The 13,583-nt window shown below is 37.8% G+C and overlaps 1 protein-coding gene across 13 annotated transcripts in view; it reads left to right on the forward strand.

Annotated features, from left to right (window-relative positions):
- FoxP (forkhead box transcription factor P) overlaps positions 1-13,583 on the forward strand; it is a 301,004-nt gene that overhangs the window by 264,647 nt on the left and 22,774 nt on the right. For all 13 annotated transcript variants that reach the window (XM_018512303.1, XM_018512304.1, XM_018512300.1 and 10 more), the window contains 2 exons: positions 11,733-12,320; positions 12,520-12,582. In XM_018512303.1, coding sequence (XP_018367805.1) covers positions 11,733-12,320; positions 12,520-12,582 — 651 coding nt within the window. The remainder of the gene's footprint in view (positions 1-11,732; positions 12,321-12,519; positions 12,583-13,583) is intronic.

A 13,583-nucleotide genomic window follows, 5' to 3' on the forward strand; every position in this document is an offset into this window, starting at 1 on the left:
ACGTCTGCCTGCCCCCCCCCATTTAACTAAATCTTAATGAATAAATTATATAATAATGCGCTAATTATGCGCTCTCAAAATTTTGCACTATTTTCGTTTAGCTAAAAAAAAATTTTTTTTTTGTGGGGGCTGAATAGACTGTCAGCCCCCCCTCTCTCCCACGTGTTAATAACAACCCATTTGGAAAATCAAATACACAGGATTTATGCGCTATTTATGCGTTTTCATATTCACGTAGTTTCAATTTTTGTGCTGCAGCTCTTAAGGGACTTCCCTCTTGGAATCATATTCATCCCTAAGTCGTTTAAAATTGCAAAATTACGCTATCTAACTATGCAAAACATATCTTCGATTTATGCGCTGCAATCCTTAAGGGACTTCCCTCTTGGAACCAACAGACATATTCATTCCTGAGTCAAGCGACTTAGGAATTTTGTTTCTATTAAAAAATCAGAGATGAGAGATAATGTAAAAGAGTTTTGAAGATATTCTATGCCACGGCACATTAAAATTATTGAACATGTTTTTAAAACAATAAATGAAAACATAAAAAATAAAATGAAGATCGTATAATTAGATGAAGCCATCTCAAACACTGCTATAAAAATGAACCCGGAAAGCTCGCGATGCGATTTTACAATAAAGCAATCGCGAAAGTACGTCAAGGACATCGGCGGCCAGCTTCCCTTGTGTTTTTTATCCCCGGAATCGAGTGGGCGTAGGAATGCAAAAGCGAAGTGCCCGGAAAAGTGGGGCGATCAGGCGACGGCGGTCGGAGGTCCGTCGTCGGCCTGACGGACTCTCTCGTTTGTGCAAACAAACCAAAATGGACTGCGAATAAATATGCGTCTACGAGCAAAAGCGAACACCCGTATGCTGGGTCATGATCCATCCATGTACGCGGCGAGGTTACGAGAGGGATCGGGGGGTTGCAGGGATGAGTGAATCGCGTAGCGCAAGGGGGCGGGATACGTCGGGGATTTAGAGACCTTTAATGGAGCTCGTCTGCCCCGCGACTACCAGAAAAGGAATTCGCCACTTTCCATTATTCACTCCGCGCCTTTTTTTTTTTATCGCGTCCACACTGTCTTTTTGGGAAAATCGCATTGGGGCCGCTCTTGTGTGTGTGTGAAGCCATATGTCCTTACATCGGAGGTTTTTTGCTTTTCTGACACAGGAACATGTATTCCGTGCTAAATTGTAAATAAAATTTTATTTTTTTGCTAAGTTGCAGAAGGGTGTAATTAACTTCTTCAATCTTGATTCAGGCATTCTCTTAATATTTTTTTATACATATATATTTTTATATTTACTTAATGAAAATATAATAAGGTATAAAAAATGTAGTATAATATATCAGTGTTATCAACATTTAATTAATTAATATATAATATAAAATTTTATGAAATTTATATTAAGTCTTTTGTACTTCTGAATTAACGTTACTTATATGTGTTACATAAATTCGATGTCACTTTTTTGTGATACATGTAAAAAAAATATCTTAATTAATATTTTTGTAATAAAATTGTATTTATTTTTCTTTCTGTCTATCTGTCTATACGTATAATACCTAAAGCTTTTCGTGATTGGATTACGTTTGAAGGAACTGTCCGAATTAAAAGTTGTCAAATTGATTTTCTCGTTTTATTATGCCGTTCTGTTTCCGATATACTGAATATAACTCGTTCCGTAGCTTCCTCATTGACCTTATTTCAGAATATTTTGCAGCTGGACGATAATGCCGAGCGATAAAACACGAGATATTCTGTTTCCTGCTGACTTTTGCCATTAGCGCGTAACCGCCTCTAGCGGCTGGGATAAACTTCTGACTACATTCACCGAAGAAAATGAAATAAAGGATACATCTGTTTGGTGGAGCATAATTTCCCGTTTCTTGGACCTCCCCTGCCTTGTTGCCAGTCCGCGTTGGCCACAAGTCGTTAATGAAAATCAAACAACGGAAAAATTACATCCACTTGGCGGTAACCATCGTCCCAGTCTTTTCCACCCCTGAGACTTTTCAGGGGCGGTTTTGCCTTCGTCAGCCTTTCCTTTCCTCCACTGCATCAGCGAGGGCTTCCAGCGGCCTCTCTGGTCCACCATGTTCTTTCAGCAGCCTCTTCACTCTCTCTTTCTCTCTCTCTACGTACCTCTTCCTTCCTCCCTTATTCGTTCCCCACCCTTCGTCCATCCTTCGTTAATCTACTGTATCTTTGCGAAAATGGAATTAATAGAAGTCGTGTTTGCTGCTGCTCGATATTACAATATCGCGTTCGATGTAACGGAGAAGTCTAACGGTGTTTGTACAACTACAACGGGAGTCTGAAAATTGTTGTTCCTTCGTGGCAGTGTTTGAGCTACCTTTTTTGGAAAATAGACATGAAGAGTATTTAAAACATGAAGCGTGTTTTATCGCAGGTTTTACGAATTTCTCTCGACATGCAGTTCAATTTTATACTATCTCGTTTATTGTGATACGTGAAATTTACATAAACTTATTAGATTCGATTTTACGTCCAAGTTGGAAAATTTCCAAGAAAAATAACTGGAAGAGTACCGAAAGTTTGACACTGAAACATTTCGAATAATTACCTCTTAATCAAGTAAAAGCATACGCTTTAGATGTGCTGGTGTACTTATTACGGCAATTGACTTAATTTAATCAAAAACGGTGCGGGTGTAATATACCATACGAGATCCGAGCGCAGGTATCCCGTCGACTCCCTATTTTTTGCTTCGTTCCTTTGGCAAGGAAGCCACGAGATCCGCCAGCCGGAAAGTCAGGAGCGAAGAAAGGTCTCTTCATAATTCAAACGGCCACTAATTGATACTGAATTATTAATCGGAATGAAAGTAAAACACAACCTTCTCCAGCGCGAAGAGATTACCTGGCTATTGCCTAAGGATCCATCTAGTTCCTTGTTTCTTCGAAGAGAAACTTTAAACATTGTTTCAATGGAACAACAGATTGTTTCATGTATATATAAACAACATTTGACTTTACTAATAGAGGGAAAATTTTCTCTCACTTTCTTATTTTTATCTTCATGGATTATACACATATACCTTCCATTTTCTAATTATTGTTAAGAGTTTGACGTTATACTGTTAAACAAATTTATTTATTTCACATTTATGATTACGTAATTATCCAAAGGAGTATTTTTTTCAATGTAAGCAATTGAAGAAGTAATTATAAAAATATTTAACATAGTAAATTACCGATAAATACTCTTTACAATATTTTGCTTTAAAAAATCGATAAATTAATCAAGGAATCAAATAATATGTGGCTTTAACTTTTTCTTTATCATTTGTACCCAGCCGGAAGCACGTATTCTGTCGAAATTGGAGAGAAGAAATTGGAGATTGTCTCTTCAGCGACACGTACGACGTTGCACATTTCGCAATGCGTACGCGGAAATCGCTGAACCGATGGATGTAAGCAAACCCGCAGAATGTCGAAATTACTCTCTCCGATGCACCCTCTGTTCCGGTTTCTCTGTTCATCCGTTCTCGTTTCTCACCCTCTGCCGATGTCGGCCCTATGCTCTTGCGGACGGGTTCGCACGCACACTTTCTCGCTCCCTTCGTCTCTTCGGTTCCATCTCTCTGGACAGCCTCGATCTCCTGTATCTCGCCTATCCAGCTGCGACAGTCCCACACCTCTATGCGTTAATTCCTGTACACACAGACAGCGGATACCTACGGGAGAGCATACCACGGGCAACGTTTACCTTGCATAATGCCAGCGATCTTTGTTTCTTCCTTTGCGCCGCGTCCGTCACGTTATTCCGTGAGCGCCGAAAGGCCACTCTTTTTCACACAAGGCCTTCCTCATTTATAAAATACGTCAAGAGCAACGTAAACATATTTAATACTCGCGTAAATATTTTCCTGCGGATAGCCGACGAGATGATTATTTGCACCATTAATTGTCCAGAAATATAGAATATGTTGAGGTAGACGAAGAAATGACTATAAACTGTTTCTATTTAAACAGAGTCTTCAAATAGAGTATTCTTTAAACAGGATTATAAACATTACATAAGAGAAGCAATTAGCATTATTAAAATATCATTATCATTAATTATTTCAAGCCATCTTTGAAGATTCCTTGAACCATATAGGACGAAAAAACTATAAGTGGTGCTGAAATTATGTCATATTTTGAGGCAAGGAATACAATGAAACAATGAATTATAAATAAATCTTAATTGCTCACAAAGAAAGACTAAGATTTGAAAAATAGACCCTCAATCTCTAAAGATTAAGAAATCATTTTTTCCACTGTTCCGATAATATTCACATGAGATCAGGGCTGAATAATTGATAACATTTATCGTAATACTACCCAAAATTTGGACGCGTGCAATTTGGCGATTGCAAATGATGACGATAATTCAATCAAGAATTTTTGTAACGATCGAGACACCGTCAGACGATGAACAAACTCGGCAAGAGAACGGAATCCTGGCGAACGAAGGTTAGCGAATCGTACTAATTGATATCAATGGAAGGGCGCTTCTACATTGTCAGTCGGGAGAATCAGCTTCGATAGAAGTCCAGGATCGTCATCCGTTCGGTCGCGTCGCTGCACTAAAATAAACCTTCGAAACGAGTGGCGACGACCAGGTAACTCCGGAACTCCGGCATTGAGGGCTCGGTGGAGGAGTGAGAGGGAAAGGGCGAGCGAGGAGAGAAGGCGGAGGAGGTCGACGGCGATGAGTTCGAGTTTTTGAGAGGCTGACGAACCAATCACGAGGCCATCTATAATGTACACAGCCCGTTAACGATTGAGACCAGAGACATTCCGTCCGCTTGGTCCTAGCCATTCTCCAAATATCCGCCATGGCTAGTCAATCGTCCCAGGAAACCTGCCCGTACTACCACCCAGGCAATTCCGCCCCTTTTCTCTTTTCCGCAGCACGTGAAACGTTCGTCGGACCGTTGGACCAAAACGGACGCTCGCGGAATCGTTAATTCCTTTCAATATTGCACGTCCTTTCAGAAGTCACGTCAAGTCACTAGCCGATATCCCTTCGCTCGCCGAAAGGGCGTAAGTGACGTTTCTAGCTGAACGCGACACACCTCTCGCGATTATTTTCTCCGAGACGGACATATTTGCAGCCTGAACGGAAAGTGCAAAGTTGCGGACGTTTCACTCGGGCTGGGAGGTCTCTTTTGTTAGAAAAGCGTTTCCAATTACATAAATCAAATTCATTCAACCAACGGTACTATCTCTCTGTGTACTTTATATATTTTTAAAAATATAATTAATTATTTATAATATATATAATTCTTGAAGATAAGAAATAAAATAAATAGGTACACATTACGTTAAAAATCTTTTCAATTGTCTACATCTCTTACGCGTAAGCTAGACACCCTTAGCGAACGTTTTCTGTGGTGCCCAGATATTTATTATTCCCAAATTCTCATTCTCTTCGAACTTGGCAATGATAGTGACAGGGGGTTGGAATCTGTAGGGTAATTTGTATTCCACATTTCTCACGAAACGATGGGGACGTCGAATACTCGTGTCGCGTCTGCTCATCCTCCCTTCTTCCACTCTTCCTCTCGCGCACGTTCGTAAGACTCTTACACACACTCGGGCCAGTGAGTAACGTCTGATTATGCGAGCGCATGACTGCCCGTAACGCGATTTAATATTAAAATATTATGACAAACGTCAACAGGAGGCGGGTGTAAAGAGACGCGCCTCTGATTGGCCCGCGACCGCGTGAATACGAAACGAGAGATAGGGACACCTCACCAACCCTTGTTTTGCCCTTCGCTACTCTTCCCTTTTTGCTCTTGCGACTGAAACCCAAAAGAGAATTTCGACAGATAAAGGGGACCAGGTGTTAACTCTGTTGAGAATGCGGTCTTCCGGTTTTTAATTCCATTATTCTTTTGTATCTTGAGAGAACCTAGTATCGTACTGTAATATCAAGTAAATCTTTTTAAACCATCTCATACATAATGTATGATAATTTTGATGGTCTCTGTCTCACTTTGTTTGTATCACACGATCTAGAAATATTTTCAATTCATATAATTGTTATACACGCGTCTATAAATTAATTTAATTGAAGAATAGAAAAATTCGCGTTTTATATTTCTTATCTGCTATAGCAGTATATTACATAGAAAAAAAAATTATTTTTTAAATAAAAATTAAATTTATATTGTCATCTTTCTAATCGATACCTTCACGGAAAGAACGATTTTGTTGGAATATTTAAAAATTTAGTTACATATCTGAAAATAATTTTATTGGACCATCAAAATAATTATGAAGGAAACTCAAATATGATTAGCAATGCTGCAAAATATTTTAATATTCTAGCAACCAGCTTAAGTGTCTTACATAATTATTTTGATAGTTAAACAAAGTTATTTTTAGACTTATATGTAGCTAAATTTTTAGATACTTCGGTAAAACTATCTTTCCGTGTTTGTGTACAAATGATATGTTTATCTACTTTGATATGTTTAAAACATCGACCTCCAGATTAAATTAAATTTGAAAAATTTACATGTAATCAATTGGACGGCTGATAAAGCAGCTATACGTACATCAAAACTGTGAAGTAAAATAGGCAGGTGAATGCAAAATACAAATAAAGAATCGACATGGAATCTGATTTGAATTCATCGTGCAAGTAGATCGTCGATGCGGTATCAATTTAAACGTCCAACTCTTTTCGTTGGCTTTTTTCCCATGTAAAAGTATCTGTAACGCGAGCGAGTCTGCACACACAAAGCATCGAACGAGACTCGACGCACGTAGCTTAGTCCGCGCATCGTCGACATGCAGAAAAGCGCGCTGAATAAACACTCCTGACAGCGTGCCTGTAACGAGTTTAAAATCTAACGATATCCCACCGGTTTAAAACACGGCCGATGTTCGCCGGCTATCGAACAATCGCCTACACAACAGAAATTTCGATACCCGTTTTGTATTCATTTCCGCCTATCGGCTGATATCGATATTCTCCTTTTTTCCACCTAGTGAACAATTACAAAACGATTGGCGTTGATCGTTCGTTATTAAATCATTACAATTGCATCATTAGGTGGTTATATTCAATTTTTGTTCCTAGAGATTCTCGTTAGATCTCAAAACTTCTTTTTGGGTACAAATTATCGAATCGATTACTTCAATTAGAGACTGATAAATAATTCTAAATTAGACACGTATCTTATTGTTATTCAAAGAATATATAGTACTTGATTTAAATTCTTATTATTATGTTTTCAAAGAAAATTTTATTTAATTACATATAGCATTCGTATATGAAATGTTCTTTGAATTTTACATTTCTCATTTTGGTATATTTCCACGGTTGAAAACAAAATTACATTATATTTTATGAGTTTATATATAGAAGTTTACACATAGAATCGTTTTTAGTACATTTACGAAAATTGTTAAATATTTAGCCAAAAATAGTGATGAGTCAGAGATTTGCCTAAACTCCTGAACATTGGCAGATTTTTGCGAGGGCACCCTTATGCCAGCAGATGAAGCGTAGTAGAACGTTTGGCAACGTGGAGAACCGAAAGTATCACGGCGAGGATGTATATAAGGAACTCATATACAGCCACGGGAGTTTCAGTAAGAGAGGTTGCTGCAGCGGGGGAATAAATCCAAACAGTAAACAGAGCGGAGCTTTTGCGAGGAAACGTTGGTGAAAATTCTAATATATAAAAGATATGAGAGCCCGCGCGAGGGGGTTGAACTCGAAGAAGCCTCCAGGATTCAAATAAGTGGGGTTACGCGTGGTACCCGTGAGGGAATGAGGGGCGCAAGAGGGGTGGGCGGGGGTCGAAGGAATCTGAACAGCCAACAACAAGCACACAGCCTCCGACCTTTATTTAACCTTTTCTTAAAAGAGTCTTAGGAGTCCCTCTTATCTGTAGTCGATGGCCCTTCAGCGTCGGCCCTTATACTTTCATTCTTTCGTACTCTTATATCTTTTTCCTTTACCCCTCTCCCCCCACCCCTCGTGTACACACGTCGAACTTCATCGTCTTTTCCCTTTGCTCTCCGCCCGCTTCCCCCTGAAAACTCTTACGTTTTCGCGACGAGAATCGTTATCCCTTCCGCGTTGTCGCGGTTTTCGGTTTTAAGATTCTTCGTTTCTTCATTAAGAGAGACGCGGGGTTGGAATTAATTAAGGAATTAAAGGTCGACCTCTGCGAAGAACCGCTATGAGCCGAAGTGGATTAAACCAGTTCTGCTGATCGTCACATTTTATTAATTCTGTGGGCAAACGATGTCGAACCTCACAATCTGAAGGTGCACGTGGTCTTTCACTCTTTATAATAAGAGTTGCAGGCAATTTATGTAATAGTTGTATGCTAATCTTCAAAAGTATTTAAATACATGCAAAGAGACTTGGAATATTTATTCGCTTGATACATAATATTGTTACTTTCAAAATTAGGAAAAGCAACATTGTTATTTTTACACGTGGCATGACGACGGCATACATATTTATTCATATAGTTCACAAGCCAATATCAGATAATTTAAATTCCAAGTATTACCACATGCTAACCGTCATGTTTAGTAATGATTATCAGACAAATAAGCGAGTAACTATTGTATGAATAACACACAGAGCTGTTTGATTGCGTAAAATGAAAATGTTAACTGCGGGGGTTCGTAGCTATGCCCGGTAATGGAAAGAAGAAAAATTCGGAAGTGCTGCAGTCCCAAATGCACACGCGCCAAATTCTGTGAGTGCCTTTACGTCTGTTTTCCTTCGCCGCCTCCGACTCTGTCGTTTTCTATTCCCTTTCCTTTCTTTCCTCTACCTCACAGACTTTGCCCTGAAATGCCACGCGCTGGCGCTCCTGACTAAACACTGATAACGCGCGCCGCGGAATTTCTTTGCATGTTATAAACATACGTAATCGTACACAAATAAGATTAGCATAGGACTCGGCATGCTGGATTTGCAAGAGACACACGGCCTTCCGCCCGAGAGACAATCGTTTCGTAGGCCCGTATGTAAAGGCAAACGTATTTTAAATTTATCTTCCAACGTCTTCGGTGTCTGATAGGATGTTTGATTCGAGAAGACCAAGCTTTGGTCGACTGGATTGCATAAGCCCTGCCAATCGTTAGTAATAGAATAGCGCAAATTAATCTCACATGAGAATGATTTTATGCTTAGTATATAGTAGCCCGCTAGAAAAGCAGCAGTCTTACGTAAATTATTTTTTGTGGATTAACTAGTTTTTACGTCACTTTTTTACACATCAATTATCATTGCAATTGTATTTTAACAAGGAATTTTATTGCTCTTTAGCACGGAATTTTTATGACAATACAGTTATAAACAATATTTCATTATAAACACATTTTTGCCACGCATGTTATGATTGCACAATTATTTTTGTTGACTAGAACACAATTGACGAAGAGTAAGCAATTTTGCATCATTTGATATTTCAATGATAGTAGCTCGACAAAAGTTTTGTCATGTAAAGATGCAAAAAAAGAAGAAAGAATATATTCGCGGAATAAACACATCGCGGAAAACGCACACGAACGTCTTCGACAAGCTGTTTTGCTGTCCAATGGATCCTTGTGATGATAAATATTTGCACAAGCGATGCGTCTCCCAGACACGTGTGTTTGTAGTAATTACTTTGTTGCGTGATGATTGTTTGTTATGCAATTCGGTTCCGACGAAGGCACGAAGTGCAAGGCCATCGAACACTCGAATTGGAAATATTTTCAGCTGAACGTGTCTTGTACATCATTTTGCTTGTTGTTGTACGTGATGTAATATATACTTACGATAATTGTTTACAAGAATAAATAGAGCGATATATAGGATGTTCTATAAAGATATTATAAGAACGCTTAAAAGTAAATTCCTGAAATTATTTAAGATGAAAATTTTAATACTAAAATGTCGAGTATGGAAAAAAAAATTGCCCTGCCATAGCTAATTTTGTTAAAATAGTTTTACTGCCGTAATTATTTTATCAACTACGGCGAAATAGTTTACTGTTTCTGCCATAATATAAGTATCATAGCTAAGACATTATATATAGCTACGATTCCTATATTTCCTATATCTTAACTATCCATATTTTACATCTATTTAGTTACCACACGCCGTTATTTTTAGTTATAACGGCTACTTGTTTTTCCCCATGAGACTAGAATAGTTTTTAAATTATAAGTAATTAAAAGTTAGTGAATCGTATCTCTTAAAATTTGCGCGTTCAGGTATGATACAACATAAAGTGCTAAACGCGGAAGCTAATTGTATCGCCTCTTGTTAATAACAATATAACGATTTGCATGCGAAGATTATTATTTCTATATAATTATTAATATATATTATATTGTGAAAAATTATAATCACCTTAATATTTTATTATTAGGATTTTTTTCTCAAATTGATCTTAAGTATCTCTCCTTCAGCAGTTGCAGTTTTTACGAGACATCCTGTATAAGACAAGTGGCTTACTCATTCGTTTCATTGTAATTCACGATTGTTGATACTATTATTGTATATTTCACATATACACTGTAGTAAAGTATTTATATTGATTAAAGTTATTGATACACAGCATCTTATTTGACATATCATTAAAATAACATAATATAATGTGAAAAATAATTTAAATTACTCAATAATATAAATTACGTGCATACGCATAACGGCAAATGAAATCTAATCTAATTTACTTTGTGATAAATATTTTTTTATAATATTTTACAACAAATATTTTTATTGTGCAATAAAATTTAAATTATTTAAAGTTTCATCAGAAAATAATACGATTCGCCAAAGTATATAAAATTTTTATATTATTTTGATGACGTTTTGTGTCTGGTGTATGTTTAAATTATTTAATAATAATTTAAAAGTTATGTTTAAATTATATTATGTTTTGTATGTTTATGAAGAATATTAAATTAAAAAAACGACGTTTTTTAAAACGTATTATCTTTATATTAGAAAATTTATTGATTATTATCGCTAAACTTCTAGAAGCGCAAAGGCTAGTTATTTCTACGATGAAATACATCTTATGGTAATAAAGGGTAATAAATTTCTCAAATAACATTGTCTAAAAGTGCCCCATTATATCATACAATAACACAATAATAATAATGAACTTATCGAGACATCTGGAACGCGCTCGAAAGTTTCGACCCTCGCGAGAAGCGGGCAGAAGAGAAGCTCGATTCCGCCTTTACACTCGACAATCTGCTTGATGATGGAACTTAATAAAACAAATCCCGCTGTGTAAACAGCCGAGGAGACTCTAACCGACGTCATTCAGACAACAGCGAGTTTTCCTTCGAGCCAGCCAATGATGACGGAGCAGTCGAGGCTGGCCCGCGCGCTCGAATACTATTAGATAAGATCAATATTGTTCAAAATACGGTAGAAGTTTAACGCATGTACATTACGTGGCATTTATATCATGAATATTCCGCCCGGAGCTGTTCTTTTGCTCCCTCATGGTCCCGCGTCTCTCGCGCTATCTTTCTCATTTAACTCTCGTCTCTTATCTCGAAATTTGCCGCTGCGTAAATACCGGCCGATTTTGATTTAAATATTTATAATATGTAGTATATAGTTACGATTTTTGATTTTTCACGACACGGAGTTACTATGATTTCTCCACAAGGCAGCTCGCAACAGCCTTTGATCGAGCTCTCGATCTCCATTTTCATATTGCAGGCTACTTCGCTGTTTGCAGCCCTGAAGCAGCAGCAACAACAATCGCGCGACAGCGTCTTCTCGTCGCGGGACCGCGAGTGCCGCGACAGGGATCGCCTGTCTACGGTCCGCAATCGCGACTCCGGCAGAAGCAATATAGCGGAGACCGGCGGCGGCGGCAGCGGTGTTGCTGATCAGCAGCAGCAACAGCAGCAGGATCTCACTATCGAGTACCAAAGCAATGGGAAGCTCAGTCCCGCCGGACACGCAGTGACACCAGCACCCATGACCCAGCAAAAGCAGCCAATCATCACGCAGCAGTCGCAACAGCCCAGCTCAGGGGCACCAGGGCCCCAACCTAGCCCGCATCAAAGCCCGCAAGCCCCACAGAGGGGTTCACCACCGAATCCTTCCCAGGGTCCGCCACCCGGTGGCCCGCCAGGGGCTCCGCCGTCGCAGACCCCCTCGCAGATGATGCTCAGCTCGGCGAGCGGCCTCCATCAGATGCAACAACTGCTGCAGCAACACATACTCAGCCCCACGCAACTGCAATCCTTTATGCAGCAGCACACGTTGTACATGCAGCAACAGCAACAGCAACACCATCAGGTAAATTTCATTCTTCAAAAAAAAAATGTACTTAATCAATGTACTTAAAATGAATTAATTTTGAATCAAGTTTTAATATTATATCTATTTTTGTTTTTATATGTATAATTTTGCAATATAAAATTTTTACCTTGATTTTCATCTTTTGCATTTTTTATTTTTTCAATTTCTTCAGTCACAACATCGCATTAAATTGCAGGATTCATCTTCCGATCATGCATCTAATCAGGAGCGATTTGGTTACTTCTCTTCTTTAAAGAACGTAAGTGAAATATTCCTTAACAATATAATAAGTTCATCTAGATTATTATACGAGTAATTTAAATAATTAAGGAAGAAGCCTATAAACGATCGCAACTAGATCTTAGTCTTTTTAATAACATTTCTATGCACATTTTATGTACATCTTTTTAGTGCTTTAAATTGCGCGCCCATTACTATTGAATTTACAACGCAATCAAATTGAAATAATAATTAAATTTATAGTTTCAAATTAAATTAATCGCCAGTTTTTATCATAATTTTAATAGCAATTTAATATCTTAACTTATTGTGACAAATATTCCTGAAATATTTCTAATTGTTTTATTTTACATTATATAAAAGTATTGGGTAAAAAGGAAAAAGGGTTTCATATTACATTAAGAGAAACAATTTAGTCGTCAAAGCAATTAGTAATGCGATATAAATTAGGTATAGCTAAAACGTTTTTCCAATTTTATCCCTTTCATCGATTTATTTATTATGTATGGTGTCACTAATGTACAATTTCACTAATAACGTCTAATAACAACGTTAATCAATTAAGAAATTGGCCAAGGTAATAGTCACGAATTAGAGACTCTCGTACAAAAAAGCTGTTCTACTTTCAACGAAAATAACTATTTCACAGTTATTTACTTAATGGATAAATTTGTCGGCTGAAATCTTTCATAACTTTTATACGAATACGTACATTTTCATTTTGCGTAAAACTCGATCAAAATACGCTCTGCGATGCAAATATAACATTGTAATTTAATGACATAGTATCTTAAATTTAACTCTTAATTGAACAAACGAAACGGAAACGTAAGACACTTTCGTGAGGAAGCTAATCTTAAAAGAGGTTTTGAATTTCGGTGTACGCGCAATTCGTGGCGGACTGCCGGGAAGTTCGATGCTATAGCGAGAGGGTTGATACTCGGTCTGTGTAAACAGGTAGTCCCTTCTATATCGTTACGATAACAATACACGTCGCGCGAACCACTTTTGCTATCCAGC

This window comes from Trachymyrmex cornetzi, unplaced genomic scaffold (assembly GCF_001594075.2).
Source record: "Trachymyrmex cornetzi isolate Tcor2-1 unplaced genomic scaffold, Tcor1.1 scaffold4, whole genome shotgun sequence".
Lineage (NCBI taxonomy): Eukaryota > Metazoa > Arthropoda > Insecta > Hymenoptera > Formicidae > Trachymyrmex > Trachymyrmex cornetzi.